Here is a 19,118-nt window from a genome sequence, read left to right as displayed (position 1 = left end):
AAGGTCCACTAAGTGCACATACTATATAATAGCTTTATCAAAGAGTATTATCAAAACATCTGGGTGGCTTTTAGTACTCCACTAATGTGTTCCCTCTCAGTTTGATAAGAGATAAAGATAAAAATTTCTTCTCTAGAATGTAGTAGTAGAACTTCCTGATTTTTGCTGTGTGTGTGTGTGTGTGTGTGTGTGTGTGTGTGTGTGTGTGTGTGTGTGTGTGGAGGGGGAGAGTAGCTCAGATTTTCTAAACTAGTAGTTCATTATCTTAGTTTCAGTCCTCTATTAGCTGATAGCCCTGTGAAGTCTCTTGATTGCCTCTTTGTTAAACAAAACAAAACAAACACTTGCAAAGCCGGCAAAACAACTCTGGTTTATTCAACTCTCCCGGAAGACCTAGGAGGGCAGGGACTAGGGGGTAGGGTGTAAATGGGGGTGGGGGAGATACTAGAATGGGAGGAAAATGCTTATCAAAGCCTTGCCTTAGGTTTGGGTTAACTATATTATTGGGTTCATCAGAAGCCTTTATCTTTGACCTGCGGGGTTTATCAAAAAATGTTTTAGAATTAAAGTTCCTTATTGGGGTTGGTGTAGATTATTCTAGTTATTAGGCTGTCTTGGCTTTGCTTTTGGTTATATAAAATCTGTGCTGCAGTGCTTTGCTTTCACTGGGAGAGTACATTTGAGGTGTATTCTACCCCACACCAGTTTCACTAGGACTTATTTTCTATGCCTTTCGAAGTCCATTTGTTTTGAGAGGCGACTATTGATTTTTCCAAACTGATAAAACATATGGAGTGGCCATGGGCTTCTAAAATCTGAAATGTAGATGATACTCCAGGGGCACAGGAAGTTCCCAAGAGTAATCTGGCCCATTGAAGAAACACTTTATTTAAAAAAAAAAAAAGTTAAAAATCACCATATGGTGTTGTTATTATGATTGAGATATTCACAAATGGTAAAATATGTGCATGCAAAACTACAAAATAGATATCAAAGTTAAAATGGAGGATAACCGATTATCATATCTAGTTTGATCCACTTTATATACTAAGCTGTAGCTTTGATTTGAATACAGATTGATTTAGGAAGATCTACGGAGTATTACAGATGCATTTCTCTATCCAGAAAATGGTGGAAATGGTTGTTTATTACAGTTTGTGATATCACATCTAGTTCACCCAGGGCAGTGAAACAACTAGTTGCTAATTTTTAAACTAAATATATTGAAAGTCCAAACACAGGCAATAATCATCACTTAAAACATGTACAAATAATTTTATTAATTCACAAAACCACCACCAAATATTTACACCAAAAGGTATTTTTCTAACACTAATTCACCAAATATGTTAATTTGACCAAGCCATTGCATTTGTCTTGTGGCAATTACAAACCCTGTAATAGCAAATCTTTAGAACTTGGAATCATGGTGCTTTCTATTCAGTTTAGAGCACCCTCTGACTGGAATTTCTGTAATACAGCTCCGAAAAGTAATGGAAAAAATAAGAATTTGAAACTAAAAACAAGGCACTCCAGTGACTTAATGGATATGAACACATTGGCTTAAACATATTAGCTGTTACAGTGAAGCACTGAACTTGTTACTTCATATTAACCTCTTATCCTCTTACCTCAGAATCTCATTAACTTGTTTGTTGGCATTTATCCTGCACTAAATTCTATACTTTGTATTCTTGGTAGATTGTGAGATGTGGTGTTATTAGGACTTTACCAGCCCCTCTTTCTTCCCAAGAAAGGGTTAAAAGATTTGGGAGAAAGGGAAAATCTGACAATCTGAAGGCTTAAAAATGTGAACCAGGACTGCTTAATTGAGGTAATTTTCCAAGTTTATTTATCTCCCACAAATAGATTGTGTTTTTAGTAGGACTAACTCTAAATATATTTGTTTGGGACCTTATTCTATTATTTTGAAGCGCCTCACACCAGGTGAAAAATATTTGTTGCTAGTTCTCATAGGGTGGTTAAATGGTTGCCAGCATTCACACTTCAGTGCTTGTCGACCAGAAAACTGGAAACAAAAGGGTTACTTGTTTCCTGAGCAGTGCCTTTACCTCCAGATCGATTTTTCTTATTTAATCAGCAAGTAAAAAACAAGAGAGAGAGAGAGAGAGAGAGAGAGAGAGAGAAAAAAAGGAATCAGGGCAAAGTGGTGGGGGAGGGTTGAGAGCCAAAGGCTGCAGTACAGGAAATCAGTCTTGGGAGTTTGCTGAGTCCTTGCAAACAGGCAGGGAAGCCAGCAAAAGACTCGCAGTCATTTCCACACCGCCAACCTCCCTGTCCTCGCTACGCGCTAGTGGCTCATTTGGGTTCCTCTGCCACCGAGCGATCACATACATTATTTTCCCCAAGATAAACACAATCAAACTTGTATTTACTGACATCCTCTCCTCGCAGACAATTCAAGATTTGCTTTAATAAATAAGTGTTTTATGTGAATGATGTAGTAATTGAAACGAGCGCACCACTTTTTTTTTTCCTCTTTCTTTCCCTCCTGCTTACTGCAGGAGGTTCCACAAGCTCAATCTGGTTGGAAAATAAAACGCTTTGTCTTCACAACCACCCCCCACCGCACCCCCACCCGATCTCAGTGTGCTTTATACGTGAGTCTATCTCAACCCCCTACAGTAGCCAAGAGAAAGCAGCTAGCCAATGAGAGAGCCCAGTTTCATAAAAGCTGCTCTCTGATTGGCCCGATGAGAAAGGGCAATGGGAACAAAGAAAAGTCCCTTTCAGGTATAGAGGCTGAGAGCTCCTTTTGCTCCACTCCCCCTGTGTGTGTATGTGTGTGTGTGTGTGTTGTGTTATGTCTCAGTCCTGATTTCAGTGTTGCAGAACAAGCTTGTTGTGTGTGTATGCACCAGGGGGATTTTTTCTTTTCTCTTTTTTTTCATTTTCTTTTTTTTTTTTTTTGCTTTTACAAAAAAAATACACAGGACGGTCTGTGACATTTTATGGTCCATCTTCTTTAATAATACATTTGTTGAAGAGACTATAATTTCCAAAATAAAGCGGCTGAAACCAAACACATTCAATGCAGTTAGAAGGAAAAGGTCAACTCGATCCAATACAGACCGTAAGTACGGTTGCGTGGTGTGTCTCTATAGCACTTAGCGGGGACTTCATGCAGGGGAATGTTCGAGTTTTATGCATTGAAATGAGGAACTAGTTACAGGGTTTGGCTTTTGCATTGAGAACAACCCAGAAGGGTGACTTTTTATTCAGTGGAGGGTGAAGCATTTGGAACTTCACACAAATTAAGCTTGACTGGGCACTCGGGGTAACTTAGAGTAAATTACCTTTTGGACTCTAACCCAAAGGAAAATAAAAGTGACACAGTTACATAGCCTGATCTGCAGTGTCCATTCTCTAGTTCACTTCACTGCACTCCCCCCCTTCTCCCACCCTCGCTAGGCAAGACCCTTTTCCAAACCGAGCCAAGGAAAATGGGGGGCAAGGGCAGAACAAGAGGGTTTCTGTCTCCTTGTCACATCCTAGTGCCCAATAATTTAATATTAAGCAAGGGAATAGTCACCCATTATATGTAATGGTTATAAATAATTACCATTTTCCATCTCCTTAAAAAAAAAAAAGCAAGCAGCAAAAACACTATTAAGGAAAAAAAAAAAAAGCCCCACCCAACCCAAACAAACCCACAAATAGTTAACAATGGTGTGTTTATTACAGGACCTGGCTTGGGAGCTAGCAAAAAATGTTCTTCTTTGTTTTAAGACTTGAGGTCCCTAAAAATCCAAGCAGCTCGGAGGTGCTTTTCCCCAATTCGCAGTCGTTCGCATCCCTGTTCCTTTGGGGAAGCCGACAAATTGGAGATAAGTTGAGGAAAGGTTTATAAGGTGTTTCTTTAAAACATCTGCTTTGCTCTTGTGCTCATTACATTTCACTCCCTCCGAACTTCCGAGATCCTAGATCGGCGAGAAATGTTTCACATTCATAACTTGTAGCTGCGCCCACTGCAGGGGCGGGGGGAGGCGACGGGGGGGGGGGAGTGTGCAGGGGGAGGGGAGAGACCTTCAGCTTTTTTTTTAAAGACCAGATCAGTATTTTCTTGATACGCTTGTCACCATTTTTGTTCTCACGACAACCAATTGAGCCCTTGATCCTCACGTGATGTGAAAGGCTTGCACTGTAACAAAATCGCTCCTTTTAGATGGTTGGTTGCTAGCTCGCCCATCCCCCTACCCCCTGGCCCCGACATTTCCAGCAAAGCGACTCTCCACTTCCAATCCATCAACAATTCATTACTGCTTTTAGCTTCCAAACGCCAGCTAATTAAAAATACTAAGCCAAGCTCCGGGGCCAGAGTACTAAACACAGGAGGAGGGGTGTGTGGGCGAGAGGAGGAGAGAAAAATAAATAAAAGGGAGACGCACCGTTTGCGCTTATAAACGGGGAAGGGAAAAAAAAAACTGAAAAAGGTCCCCTTGGGAAAAAAAAAACATTTTTTTTTACTCTAATTATCGAATCAGCACATGACTGATTGGTCATGACAGCGGATTTTCTCCCCCCTTGGGGACTAGACTAGGAACTCGGTTCCTTTTTCTTAAAACAACATAAAACAGGAAAACATCACATCCTTTTGGGTTTCAAAGACTGAACCAATTTTCAACGCCGTTACTTCCCCCACCCCAGCGCCCCCCGCCCGGAGCGAAGGCTGTTATAACTGGTTTCTGGGCTCCCAGAATCTTGTGCTCCCCTCCCCCTCCACACCTTTCTTTTTCTTCTCGCTCGGCCCCTCATCCCACCCTTTCTTCCTTCCTCCTCCTCCTCCCTCTCCTCCCACTCTTCTGCCCCCTCCTTCCCTCTTAAGTTAGTTCAAGAAATCAAATCTGTCAGGACGGGCGGAAAAATGCCACTTCCCGACTAACAGGCGGAATCCAGCCCAGATTTTCAGTCCTTTCTTCTTCTTTCTTCCCTTTCGCTAATTTATCCCGATGTTAGCACATTCTGTCTTGTTACTAGCGGACGCCTGTAGGTTTGCTACATGGGATCATTACTTACTGATCACGGTGACTCTGAAGTCTGGAACTGAAGGCGGAATGAGAAGTTGGGAAAACTTTTTTCTCTAAGCTCTTTTTTTTTTTTTTTAAACTATTCTCGATGCTTGTTACGAGGAAAAAAACCCTTTGGTGCTTCTGTTGTGAATGTGAAACATTATCTTCCAGCTGTACAGTGACACATTTTTTTAAGGAAAAAGGACTCCTGAACTGCTTGCCAAAAAGGGGGGGCGGGGAGGTGGAATAATGTTATCGAGTGATTATTCTGGCTGAGATGTGTTATTTGGTTTCTTCCTTCTTGATCATTTGGTGTTTAAGTAAAATGAGGCACAGGCTTGTTTGCCGAGTGGAGTGGGAAAGGCATTTTGATTTGCTGGCCTAATTAAAAAATGATAAAGGATTAAAAGGTAAGCAATGTCTCTGTGTGTGTATGTATATTTATTTATTTTTCTTGACAATCAACTGTTAAAAGGGCTGATCCCTTTAAAAACCGTTTTAACTGATCTTTGTCAAACACACACTCATTTGCGGTCATTGAGGCCACCTTGGTGCAGATCACTTAAAGTGTATGTCTTAATCAGTTTCCCCTTACAGTCTGTAGCACCATATTTAACAGATTGAGCAAGTCTGTGACCTAGGAATACCATAGACTTATTTAGGTGTATTTTTTTTTCCCCTCTAAAGGCAGATGATTAACCTTTTATTTAGCACTGTCTTTTCTATTGAAAAATGCTCTTAAAGATATGTGTATGTATTTTTGAAAGAAATTGTATAAAACTGTTGGGGAAGAGTGTGTGTGTGTGTGTGTGTATGGTTGCTTGAGTGTGTGTGTGGGGTGGTGTTGGTTGGGTTTTTTTTTTTGTTGTTGTTGTTCCTTACTGGGAACAAAAAACAGATTGCCCAAGCAATTTGTAAAAAAAAAAAAAAAAAAAAGAAAAAAGAAAAAAGTAGTAGTAAAATGAGAAATGAGAAGGATTTAGCAACATCATTCAGAAACTAGCTTCAGAGTACTTCCAGGGATTGATCTTTTAAATTGTAAGACCTAGAACATGGTAAGGGATGTTTTAAGCTGTCTTCCTCCCTCTTGTCTGAATGTTCAGGCTGTGCTTTCTTGGGGTTGAGATGTCACATGTATGTGCTAGAGAAATCCTAACTCTTTTTTTTTTTTCAATTATTATTCTTTAAAGAAATCTTTTCTGGACTTGAGTCAGATCTTTAAGATATTTTAATAGCTTTTAACAAAGTGATTATCCTTGTGTTGTTGATAAAGGGATTTTCTTTTTTTAGCTGCTATAAGATGCTTACTGTCATGGGGATTTTTTCTGGGTTTGGTTATTTTCCTTTAAACCTGTTATTGGACTGTGGAGACAATACATGAGCCACCTTACTCTCCAGCCTTTCTTGTACCCCTTACTGATTCCCCAATATTAATAGTTTTTTATTCTGGTAACACCCAGACAAGAAATATTCGACTTTTCCCCCCTTCACAGGAAAAAGTGGACCTGGACTGAAGGGTGTAATATCCCTGGACACATTCCTGGGGCAGGAAAAAGAAGAGGAAGACTAGAAGATTTTTTTTTCTTTTTTTTTAAGAAAAAGCCCAGCGGAGCTAAACGAATGTCCCCTCATCTCCAAAGGAAAGTTCATCGGATTTTTATTCTAGAGAGCTCATCTTCAGGATGTCAGTGAACATTTCGACGGCAGGAAAAGGTGTGGATCCAAATACAGTTGATACTTATGACAGTGGCGATGATTGGGAAATCGGGGTTGGAAATTTAATAATCGATCTGGACGCTGATTTGGAGAAGGACAGACAGAAATTTGAGATGAATAATTCTACCAACACCACGAGCAGCAGCAGCAACTCGAAGGATTGTGGAAGTCTGGCCTCCAGTGGGGCCGGTGCTACGGCAGCCTTAGCGGAGGGCCTAAAATTTGCTTCTGTTCAGCCCTCTGCACCCCAGGGGAATTCACACAAAGAGACCAGCAAATCAAAAGTGAAAAGGAGTAAAACTTCTAAGGATGCTAATAAATCTCTGCCTTCTGCTGCCTTGTATGGGATTCCCGAGATCAGCAGCACTGGCAAGAGGCAGGAAGTCCAAGGGCGCCCTGGAGAGGCAACTGGCATGAATTCAGCGCTGGGTCAAAGTGTGAGTGGCGGCGGCGGCGGCGGCGGCAACCCAAACAGCAACTGTACCGGCACCGGCACCTCGGCTGCCGCCGCGGGGGCGGCCTCCTGTGGGAAGAGCAAAGAGGAGAAGCCAGGTAAAAGCCAGAGCAGCCGAGGCGCCAAGCGGGATAAGGATGCGGGGAAATCCAGGAAGGACAAGCACGACCTGTTGCAGCAGGGCCACCAGAATGGCAGTGGCAGCCAGGCCCCTCCCGGGGGGCACCTCTATGGCTTTGGGGCCAAGAGCAATGGAGGTGGCGCGAGCCCCTTCCACTGCGGGGGCGCTGGGAGTGGCAGCAGCGGCGCGGCTGCCGGGGAAGTTAGCAAAAGTGCCCCGGATTCAGGGCTCTTGGGAAACTCTGTGTTGGTAAAGAAGGAAGAGGAGGAGGAGGAGAGCCACAGGCGAATCAAGAAACTGAAAACCGAGAAGGTAGGATAAAGTCGCCTTCTTCGCTCCCCCCCACCCCCCACTATCCTCTTTGTGTGCATCTCTGTGGGTGTGTGTGGGGGGGTGTGCCTCTTCTGTGTGCTTTTCAGTTCTAATTCGTGCTTCCTCTGGTTCTTTGTGAAATTTCTATTACCTGCATCCTTTTACATGACTTTTTTTTTTTTTTTTTTTTTTTTTTGCGGGAGGTGCGCTTAGGTGGGTGCAATGTTGAGGTCTTGCTTCTGTTGCTGTTACTGCTGCTGCTTGTGCTGCGTGTTTGGGTTCCAGGTGGGAGGGCCTGAGGGTGCCAAGTACCTTTTGCCCTATAGGAGAACTTCTGGCCAGTGAACACTTTACACTACAGTGTCTTTTTAATAGAAAATCTGCTTATGCACCCATTTAACTCTTGTCCTGGTTTCTCCCCTAAGGAGAAGTGACTTGTTTTAATTTACACCTTCAGGTATTTCTGGTAATGTGTCCTTAGGTACAGGGTTCAAGGTCCCTCCCTGGAGAGGTATGTCGAGGATTCTCATTTACATTCCACCCTCACCCCATTGATGTTTTTGTTACTTTCTCCAGACTAGTTATGATCATCCTTGGATGGGCTCCTGTTATTGGTCCTGGCTTAAAACTCCAACCTTGGTGTCCTTGAAGCACTGGTTTCCTAACTATTTAGAAATACTGGAATGGTATTGGTAACTGCTGGGACTCTGTGTTTGTGCCCTTGCCCAGCTCTTAGCTGGAGACTTTTAATTTAAGAGTGTTATCTCTTGGGTTTCTAGCTATTTAGGAGCTGAATGGCTGTTAAGAAAAGTGATGTAAGACTTGGTTGAATAGTTGATGTTCCTGAGATAAGAGACCATAGCCAAAGGGTACTGGCAGTCTGCTGCATTTGAGCTATGGGAATGGTTGATTTAAGCAATTTGAACCCTTCCTCTCATCTTGGTCATTGTCTTAAAAGTCTGGTTAAACACTGCCTTTTAGAATACTTTCTCCAGTGTTGTGCTGTTTAGTGCTGGAAGCCTGTGATTTACTAGTCCGTCAGTGGTTGTGTAGTTGAGTAATGTCCCAGGACTGGAGGTTCTCTGTTCCCTGGATAGGTTTGAAGTGAACTGGAGTGTGAGTGATCTTTCTGTAAAATTAGTTTCTAGATTTAGTCTAAGGGTGTGCCTTGCAGAAGCAGAATCCACAGCCTGTGGTTTGTGGCATGTCTGCTTGGAAATGTGCTTATTGAATAATTTGAGTTTTGCTGTTTCTTACTTATCAGGATTATAAAATGTCATTGGGTGATTGTTTCTGTGTATTTACTCACTACTCTTTTTTTTCCTCAGTCTTTTCTATTTTTGTTTCATGTGTTCAAGATGCAAGATGGGTTGTCGGAATAAAGTGTGGGTTTCATGAGTCTAGAAGTTGATATAGGCACATTAAAGTGTTGACAATACCAAATGGCAGAAAGTCTCTGAATGCTTTTTATTCATTGCTTTTGGTCAGACAGCATTTTAACATGGTTGAAGTTAGGTGCTTTAAAATGAAATCTCAGGCTTCGATTTTATGCTTAAATATGTAATTTTAATTAATTTCTGCTAAAAAAGGTGTTCAGAAATCTTGCCTAGTGCAGTAGGGCATTTACTTTTGTTGCCAATAGTCTTCAAATTGCAGTTCTAATCTGCTCTAACTATCTAGATGAATTGCCCTAATCCAGTGTGCACAATGGCTGTGGTTAAGGAGTCAGAGCCATTTGATTGGATTCACTGCTGCCTGGAATGTGGGAGGTACTGCCCTTTTGCATTCCCCTTAGCCTTTTAATCTTCCAGCCAAATGTTCACATTCAACAATTTTGTTTAGCTGGCAATTGGAACATTTCAGTATCTCAAAGGCTGCTGTCATGGCAACTGAGATTAGAGTGTGGTGTTGGTTCTCCCTGATGTGTGTGTGTGTGTGTGTTCTTTTTACTTTCCAGTCACAGAGGAAATTGGATGAAGAATGAAAGAATTAAATTATTCACATGCATGCAACTCATCTGTGGTCAGAGCGGGAGAAATGTGATGATATGAATTACATAAAATGGAGAGCAAACAAGTCATGATGGATATGGGGGGTGGAGGTAGGGAGGAAGCACAGTTCATTTGGATTCCCTCCACCAGCATCCAGAAACTGGTGTTGGCATAGGTACCCTTCAGAGATTGCTCCAAGGCGCTTGAATCCTGCAGTGTTAGCCATTCTCTGTCAAGCTGGGGTGTTGGCTCAGGATCGGAAACTTTGTTCCTTAAGGCTTTCCTCCCTGCCCCCACCCCAGCCCAGAAAGATTTAAGAATGCTTTCACCCCTGGCACACAAGAGATGGCACTCCCTTGCACAAATGCCCCAGGAGAAGTAACTCTAATGACACTAACTCGAGGTTGTGTAAAAGTAGACCAGGATTTAGAAAATACTTTAGTTGATAGGATAGTTGCCTGGGAGGCAAAGGTTCAGGAGGACAAGGTTCACCAGACAAAATATTTAATACCAAGGCATCTTTGAGATGTTTGAATTTTCAGCTGTATCTGGTTATCTGAGCTTGTGAAGAATAGTCAGTGGCTCAGAAGTAGATGTATAATTTTCAGCAGTCAGGTGTGGCTCATGTGGGACTAAGTGTGAAAACTAAAGTGGGGTGGGAGGGTGTATTCTTATCTGCTCCCTTCCACTACCCCCCCAAGATTCACCAGATTCGTAAGACTTGCTGCTCTCACTGGTTAATTTTCAAAGCATTCTTAAATGTCTATTTTTGGTTTGTTTATTCTGTTTCTTCACTATACAGAGTCATGTAAAACATGATAAATTGGACCTTAGGAAACCTAATTAAATCAATGAGTGTTCTACTCCTTTATGTGGAAACCGCAAGCATGTTGTAAAAGTTGCCACTCCCATAATACGTGAACAAAATCAAAACATGCCATAATTCTAAGATGTTTGTGCTATATTTCTATAGCCCATTTTGTGGTTAAGCCACCAATGACATGTCTGAATAAGTAGATTTGACGGCTTGGCTTTTGGTTGTTAAAACCTGCTTCTCCACCTTGCCCCCCTCCTTTCTTTTGAAGCATAATAGCCTGTGCTGAGGCTTTTCATGCTTCCTTCTTAGCACCTTACAGCTTTGACTTAACAGATATAGGCATTTGGCTGGCCTAAAAGAGCACATGCTTTTGATGAGTTTTGATTACTGGAAAGCTTAACACACACACACACACACACACACACACGAATTCACAGAAGAAACTGGCATTTCAACAGATGAAAGGCACAGGAGTTCTTATACTTGCATTTTAGGATTCTGACTACATAGTCCATAGTTAGCAAAGAGAATGACTTCTCTTATATCATGCTGCTCTCATCAAGCTGGTTCTTAACTACCTAGAGGTGGTGTCTGCAAATAGAATCTGTCTAGAAAGGATATCATCCTGCGTTTTACTTTACTAGAGAATTCTGGCACATTTTTGGGGCACTTTAAGTATAGTCTGAGCAATTTATGAACAGAATTTGATTGAGTTTTGTGCAGGTTCTGCCCTCCCCTCAATCCCCCAAATGGTGCCCCCTACAAATTCTGCTTAGAGAGAGAACAGTTTATCTACTGTGAAATAAAAGGGCAAGTAGGTCACTTGCTATAATTAAAGGACAAAGTCCATTGTTGTTGGACAGCAAACTGTTTTGAAAGCTACATAAGGGATTTAGCTGTTGAAAACATTGGTAACTAAGGGTGGATCCCAATCAGCATTGATCCAGTTCCTTCCTTTTCTATAGGTGACCTCAGAGGGTGACAAGGCTTTTTGAAGAGGGTATGGAGGAGTCACCCTTTCCTCAAGGAAGTTTTCTGTGAGGAGTGTTGTATGTGTGTGTGTGGGGTGGGGGCTCTCCAGTATTTGTGTGAACAGTCACACCCATGAGGTCTGAGCCTGAGGATTTGAAATCTGGATTTGCTGGAGAGACTGAAAGAAATGAAAAGAAACAGACCACGTACAGCGGATCAAGATTGTGCTAAAGGCGATAAATGTTGTGCAACTTTTAATAACTTTGCAAGTAATCTGTAAAAAAATGGGGGAGGGGCTGATTGTCCAAATGTCATGAGGTTAAGCATGTTCTTCAAATGGAATTACTTGGATTCAAGATGGTTTTAATTAGAGTATTATAAAGACTTATTTTTTCCTAAGCAGCATTTTATAGTTCATAAATGAAATGTATACTAAAAGTGCTAAGCAGAAATCTCCCTAACCACAGAGGTGTTCAATAACCAGATTCAAACAACATGGAAAGCACCATCTGTTCTTAGTTTTCAGCATGAAAAACAAGGATTGAATGACTGAGATTTGCTTCAATTCTGACTGTGTCTGCATTTTTTTTAATTTAAAAAAGTTCACCTGGTACTTCATAGAAACTCAACATTGCAGTAGTATGAACAACACTGTGACAACACGTGTTCTGACATTTATTTTAAATCAGTTCCACTTTTATTTAAAAGATTTCCAGAATTCCAGCCACTGAACACTTTATGATGGTTATTCAGTTCCTGCAGGCCATCACAGTAAGGGGTCAGTTCTTCAAAGATCTAACTATTTAGTCCGTACCTGAATTAGCCTGTCAATTTTCCCCCTGGAGGCTAGGAGGTGGGCAAAGGCTTTGTCATAGGCTAACTCTGGTCAGTGTTTATCAGTTAATCTAATTGTGTGTGATAATGCAGTGGACTGGTGTTTACTATCTAAAGACCCTGCTCTTGTTCCAAGCTGGAGTCTAGAATGGATGATAATGAGGAAAAAAAAATTCTTTTTACAGTGATAACTTTTGAGCCCTTGATTTTTCTGATGCTGAGATTCTCGGTGCTGGTTTTAGTAAGAGCCCTGGGTGAAACATTATCCTGCCTTTGTTTGAGGTCTTTTATAGAAGCTAATGACTGGGCTTGTGCCTCCCTGAGATAAATGACATTATCTCTGAGTGGGCTGACAGGAAACAGACATGTTAATGGTGAAGCTGCAGGGAGGATCTGCTCAGGTTCCGACAAAAGAGTCGGGAAGGGACCCCTGGTTGTGGTCATTAACACATAATGCATTCTTGCTCTTCCTAAGAGGCCCTTGATAATTGGAAAGCTATTTTACCACAAGCACTTAAATCATAAATCTACAACTCCTAGTTCCTTTGCATTCTTAAAAGTAGCAGAGTGATGTGTTTTTTGTTAACAAGTGTGTGATCCCCCCCCCCCCCCATGGTGGCAGTTCTAGGGTGTGCGGTAATGACCTTTGGGAGGACGGTTCAGGGCAGCTATTTTTATCAGATAGGATCTTTTTGTCTTTCATCATTGCTCAGTGAGCCTTTTGCTTTAGTAAAGTGAAAAACAGAGTAAAAAAGCTAAAAGGATTTTTTTTTTTTTACTTGAAGATGTCCTCTGGGAGAAGGATAAAATCTTTTTTTTATTAAGTCGAGGAAGAGGTTTTGTTCAGCGATTTGAATGTGATGAAACCTGTTTTTTGAAGTGTATGTTTAAAAAATCATGGGTATAATTTCAGTGTAGTTTAAACTCTGCATCTTGAGTGGAGATAATTGCTATGTTGAACACACTCTAGAAGTGTAAAAGAGGTGGAGGGATCATGTTAGTCTATTCTTTTTGTGTGTTTGTTTGTCTAAATTTAAAAAAATATTTATTTATTCCTTTTTGTAAATAAATCTTTTTTTTAAAAAAAATACTTATTTATTTTCCCTTTTGTTGCCCTTGTTGTTTTATTGTTGTAGTTGTTATTGTTGTTGTTGATGTCATCGTTGTTGGATAGGACAGAGAAATGGGGAGAGGAGGGGGAGACAGAGAAGGGGAGAGAAAGAGAGACACCTGCAGACCTGCTTCACCGCCTGTGAAGCGACTCCCCTGCAGATGGGGAGCCGGGGGCTCGAACCTGGATCCTTACTCTGGTCCTTGAGCTTGGCGCCGCCTGCGTTTAACCCGCTGCGCTACCACCCGACTCCCGTTATTCTACTCTTTACTATTAAGCACTGGAAGTTTTTCATAGTAATTACTGTAACAACATAGTTTTGATTGCCAGCACTCTCTGAACTTGCCAATGATCTGCACATCAAGGTTTCTGCTTGAATACTAAATAGTTTATTCCTAAGTTACTTGTTCAACACTCCTGTCTGATGTGGAAGTCACAACTACGGATATACTGAGCTATCCTCCTTAGCAACATGGAAATGGAAATAACCTTTCAAGCCACTAGCATCATTGCCCCTAAATACTAACACCTTCTTAATTCTGTACATTTCAAGTGAAGGGTAAGAGAACAGGTGAATTAACTATCACAGGACTGACTTAGTTCTTTATCACAGACTCATAAGACTCAGAGTACTGCCCTCCAACTAGTATTTCATAGGTGTGTGCATATAAATGCTATCCGCATGGATAGATGTTGGGTTGGGAGTGGCTTGGGGGTATTTAGTTAGTATGGGCTTCAGTCTCTGTCACTATCAGCAGAGTAAACAGGCCCCTCTGTGTCCAATTTCTTTCCCTGCTGAAGTTTCACTACTGACTACCTGCTTTCAATTGCTAGCTCATCTTAATTTAAGCTGAAAGTCTTGGCAACTGGAACAAAGCCTTTGCAACTGAGTAGAAAGTTGTTAAAAGTATTCATAGTAGATTGACTAGTAGTTGGGGGTTGTTTGTACTGTTATTTTGAAAGTTCAAAGGATATTCAGGAGGGTAAGGCCAGGCTCTTTACTTCTACAGTAGAAATTTGCTTGTCTGCTGAATTTTGGTTACAGATGTCTTTGGAGTTGTATTAAAAAAAGATGGTGTTTTTTTTCCTGAAGGAATGGAGGGATCACAAAGCAAAACACTTGTACCCTGATAGGTTATTGGGCTTCCAACCACATGCTTCTCATCTAGTGTGTATTTAAATGAAAATTTAAAAAGATGTAGTTTTAATAGAGAACTCAAAGGGAAGGACATTTCAGTTAGGATAGATGAGCTTGAAATGATGAAGAAACCCTACTGCTAATTTTTCAAAGCTCCTCACTCTCTCTCCCATCCCCCACTTCCTTATTCACCATGACCATTCTAGCTCTAGCTTTTTTTTTTTTTTTCCCTCTTGGGAATTTTGATCGTCAGATATCACCTTAAGAAAAATGTGCCTACAGGGATATTCAGGCATATTCTAATAATGCCATGTGAATCAGCTTTAGAGTTTAAAACTATATTGATTATATTTTGTGTTTTACATAATGCTTTCAGAAGACAGATATTTAGGCTGTGGAATTGGCTTATTATGTTGACCAGAGAGCAGATGGCATGGTGCCACAGATGTATAATTTTACTTAAAGGGACTTTTAAGGTTTTGATGTGTTTTCTTTTCCTCTTATTTCCCTGATGGCTTCTTTTTATTGAAGGGTAACTTAAGGAGACCTGGTAGCAATTTTACTGCCTTCCCCTGACAGTTTGAAATAATAGCTTGGTCTTTGGTTGCACTGATCTTCTACTAGTCAGTTTGATTCTGGTTTTTGTCATGTGGCAGTGAATTAAAGGGGGGGGGGAGTGTAGCATGTTCTATGAAATGGATCTTTTTGTATGCTTCAATTAGTAACAGACAATAAAGTTCCAATTGGTCACACTTTCATAAACTCTTCGAAGTCACTGTTCACCCCTTTGATGAAAAATAAAAAAACAACAAAAATCCCCCAAACAAACAAACTCTCCCAGTTTGATTTCTTTGGAAAGCATCTGATCCTCTGACAACTTTCGATACACCTTTTTGTCTTTCAGGTTAGTCACTGGTGGTTCAAGTCCTATTTTAGTTATTCTCAGAACAGCAAGCTTTCCCCATGCTCTGGAGGATGGTATGCTTTTTGATGGGTTGCTACACCTACCATGTAGCTTTGAATTCACGTGTTTTCATTGCTAGATTTTAATGGTTTTACCTATTCCTTGCTTGCAGCATAAAGATGATTTGGAAAGCATTTCCTAACCCCCCCCCCCCCCAAGCGTGCACAGCCAGACCAGATTACTTTTGGGTTTCCAGTCACCTCCTTGGCTGATTTTATGGATGGCTCATGTTAAAAGCAACAATAATGTTTGAATTGGAAGGGCTGAAGCCTTGGGTTCTCATTCTTCATGGAGAACTGTTTATTTGTGTGTGGTTCACCACAGTACATGGATAATGCTATCAAATCTGTGCTTTATTATAGGCTTAGGACTAGCACAGCAGCACTCTAAGTTATGTGTTTCTGAGTTCTAGTTCTTGGCCAATTCTTTTGTGATGGAAATGAAATTAGAACTGCATCTTTGCAGCCAGGGGGGAAAATGGGCACAACAAATAGAAAATTGTCCCTTGAGCCAGTTCAGAAGTAAGCCTTGGTCATTTAAGGAAAAAAAATAATTTTTCTTTCTTTTTTAACCTCTAAAGTAAACGGAATAGAATAGTACTTTGGGCTGAACTTTCCTGTGAAGCCCTGTGGAAGATGAGCTGAGCATTAACAAATGGACGCTGCTTCACAAACTAGACTTGATCCCATTGTATTGTCTCCTCTCCCACCAACCCCCACTCCCATCCCCACCCCCTGGTCTTAAGTAACCCCTTGAAAAAGCCATTCACATTCCCAAACCTTTCGACTGCCTTTGAAGGAGGAATTGGAGTGAAGGAACATTGGGAACATTGTTTGCTTCTGCTCCCCTAAGGGAACAACATGATTTTCAAGCAGAGCAATTGAGCTTTTCCACATCGAACTCCTTTTGGCCAATTGTCTCCATTTACATTCCTTGCCCCAGTCCTTCCCCAGCCTCTCTCGTGATGCTGCAGCAGATGCCAGGCACAGAGGTAGAAACCGAGCAGCTGTTTCCATTACTCCATCGCTGTATTAGCCACCACAATCTGTTTTTCCTCTCCCCGCCTCCCCACTGGAAAAACAAAAAAAGAGAGAGAGCGAGAAAGAAATTTGTCCTCTTTCTTACTTCTCCATGTCCCCCGCTTATCATTCTGCAGGTTTCATATCTTATCAGGCTGCTTGGGTAGGGCCGGTTTATTGTTCAGTGGTGGAGCAGATGGAGGGCCCTAGGCGCCCGGGGGGCGTGGCCGCTTCCTCCGCGGGCGGGGCTGCCAGCTCCTGGAGCCTCGGGCGCGCGCAGGCAGGCGGGGACGCGCCCTCCTCTCAGCCCTGGACCCGTTTATAGCCCTGAGCGCTGTAAATCTGTCAGCTCTTCTCGGAGCCTTCACCTCTTTCTTCATTTGCTCTAGCTTCTAGTTTGACAACGTTCCCCTGAGGCGGAATTCTAATCTGCTTCCAATTAGTTGCAAAATGTAACTGAAATTTCCACATTATGACTCCTGTTTTACTTGCACGCACACATCTAGAAACAAATTAATGCTCTTGAATATTTATTTTTTGAGCCCTTGGATTTACTTTAAGAGGAAGAGTTACCAACTGTTTGGCTGTTTGGAATGAATGACTTCCAGGATTTGGACTCCCCCGCCCCGTGTGTCTTCTGTGCTTGTTTTTTGTTTGTTTTTCACAACTATGGTGAGGTCCTCTGGTCTTTTCTGTCTTTTAAAAAATTGCTCAAAAATACGTTGTATACGTTTTAGTTAAGCAAATAAGTCTTAGAGTATTTTTGAAATAAAACTGAAGTCTTCCCAAATCTAATGGGTGTGTGTGACCCTGTGTAGTGTTTTAATAGAACACAATGCATATAGATTTACTTCTGAATATAAAGTATACTTGCTCGAAGCAAAAAAAAGATTCTTACATACTTCCAAATTCTTCCATTTTCTACTGAAACACTGTTAATGAATTGGATGATGCATTGGGTAACAAACATAAGGGCTATGTTAAAGATGTTATTGCGGCATTAAAGATGTTAATTATGACCATTAATGTCATTCTAAAAGCTGTGCCTGGGTCCATGAGCAGCCCCTCTGGGAGCTGATGAAACCTTTAGGCAGCAGTGGGCATGGCCAGTAGTTTGACATGACCTTTCTTTCCCCTTCTCTGACACACTAATAGAATGTGCTGGACTTTGGGGGTACTTCTACTCAGTTTGTTCTTGCTGTTCAGTGAATTTTTTTTTTTTAAACAAAGATACTGCTCCACTTGCTTATATGTGAATATTAGTTGTATAAATGGTTACCAACAAAATTGTTGAGTTCATTTACTTACTATTTACCTCACACACTACTGTCTCATGTACTAGAGAATTTTGATACCAAGGCAGTGGACCCCTGGCTTAGTATTTGCAAATGGGTATTATTCTTAAGTTAAAGAAAGTAAACAGTTGGGAGGGGGGCAGTTAGCTAGCATAGTGGTTATGCCACTAGACTTTCATGCCTGAGGCTCCAGTGTCCCAGGCTCAATCCCCCATACCACCATAAACTAGAGCTGTTAAAACTAGAGCGGTTAAAAACAACAACAACAAAAAAAAAAACAGCCGGGTTTAGTGGTGCATTTTATAGTAGGGTTCAATCCTCGATTTCTTGACGGATTGATAGTAACATAATAATGCGCTCATTATAAAGAGATGTGAAGAACTTTATTGATGGCAAGGTGGTTATTTGATCACATTACTTTGTATTAGTTTCTAAATAACTACTTCATATGTAAACAGATGCATCAATCATTTTTTTCTTCAACATCATTGCTACATGTAATAAAAGTCCTGTTACAGTGTCCTTTTAAAGTCTTCCCAGTGTGCTGTTTTCAATCTCCGTACCTGGGAGATATGGAGCATTTGTTTCACTTTGCTTAAGACAAAACTTAGTTTAAATACTTTTTACATGTAAAATGTATTTTATTTGCAAAGCTTTTCGTTTAAGCACTTTTTGCTATGGCTAGAATCCCACAAAGGGAGTGCCTTTGTATGGCTTCCTTCCTTTTTACTTTCTGACTGGTAGCAGAAAACTCAGTCAGATTGAAATCCTTAAAAATGTAAAATGTGGGTCTTTTCAGATTGTAGAGACCTCCTGGGCTTTAAAAAAGGAAAATAGTGGCCCCATAGTGAACTGCTCACAATAGGAATGATTGTGTTAGCCCCTCAAGTCCCGGGGTTCACTAATTACCCTTTAATGAGGTCAGTCTGCCGGGGCTTTTTCCCTACCTTGGGAGGAAAAGCACAGAGACAGTTAGAGTTCAAGTGGGTCTTGCTGTATTTGCAACTTAGCATAACTGCTTTGAAGGCGTAGAGGGTGCTTAATTGGGCCCGGACATTTTTGTTTTGGGGGAGACTACACACAGCTCCCCATTGTGCTTATAGAAGCCGCTGTGCATCTTGGAAGCATTTCATGCTTTTGTTGATATTGCATAGTTTTATAAACTCCAAATGAGCTTATTGCCTTTTAACCATTGGGGGCACTAAATAATGTAAGAACCTAGAAGTCTCTAGGTTGGGTAGACGCCAAGCAGTTAAAGGGGAGTGGGGAGAGAATGAATGAATGGTTTAATTGTAGAGCAGACTGTTTACAGATTAAGATTTATTCAGTCACTGAATCTGATGG

The 19,118-nt window shown here is 41.2% G+C and overlaps 1 protein-coding gene and 1 long non-coding RNA gene across 3 annotated transcripts in view; one reads left to right on the top strand and one right to left on the bottom strand.

Moving 5' to 3' along the window:
- Nucleotides 1-2,705: 2,705 nt before the first annotated feature.
- The window catches only part of ZNF608 (zinc finger protein 608), a 56,476-nt gene continuing 40,063 nt past the window's right edge, over nucleotides 2,706-19,118 (top strand). The window contains exons 1-2 of one of the 2 annotated variants that reach the window (XM_060177510.1): nucleotides 2,706-3,094; nucleotides 6,524-7,633. In XM_060177510.1, coding sequence (XP_060033493.1) covers nucleotides 6,713-7,633 — 921 coding nt within the window. In that variant the 5' untranslated portion in view covers nucleotides 2,706-3,094; nucleotides 6,524-6,712. Of the gene's footprint in view, nucleotides 3,095-4,193; nucleotides 5,441-6,523; nucleotides 7,634-19,118 lie in introns of those variants that run through there. The other variant, XM_060177509.1, reaches the window with a different exon arrangement.
- Nucleotides 2,964-5,172, bottom strand: LOC132534084 (uncharacterized). The gene is made up of 2 exons (XR_009545776.1): nucleotides 5,038-5,172; nucleotides 2,964-4,162 (listed from the first exon to the last, which is right to left on the bottom strand). It is a non-coding gene; the product is annotated as an uncharacterized LOC132534084 (long non-coding RNA).

This window comes from Erinaceus europaeus, chromosome 2 (assembly GCF_950295315.1).
Source record: "Erinaceus europaeus chromosome 2, mEriEur2.1, whole genome shotgun sequence".
NCBI classification, from domain to species: Eukaryota; Metazoa; Chordata; class Mammalia; order Eulipotyphla; family Erinaceidae; genus Erinaceus; species Erinaceus europaeus.
This window is presented reverse-complemented; position numbering and strand designations above follow the sequence as displayed.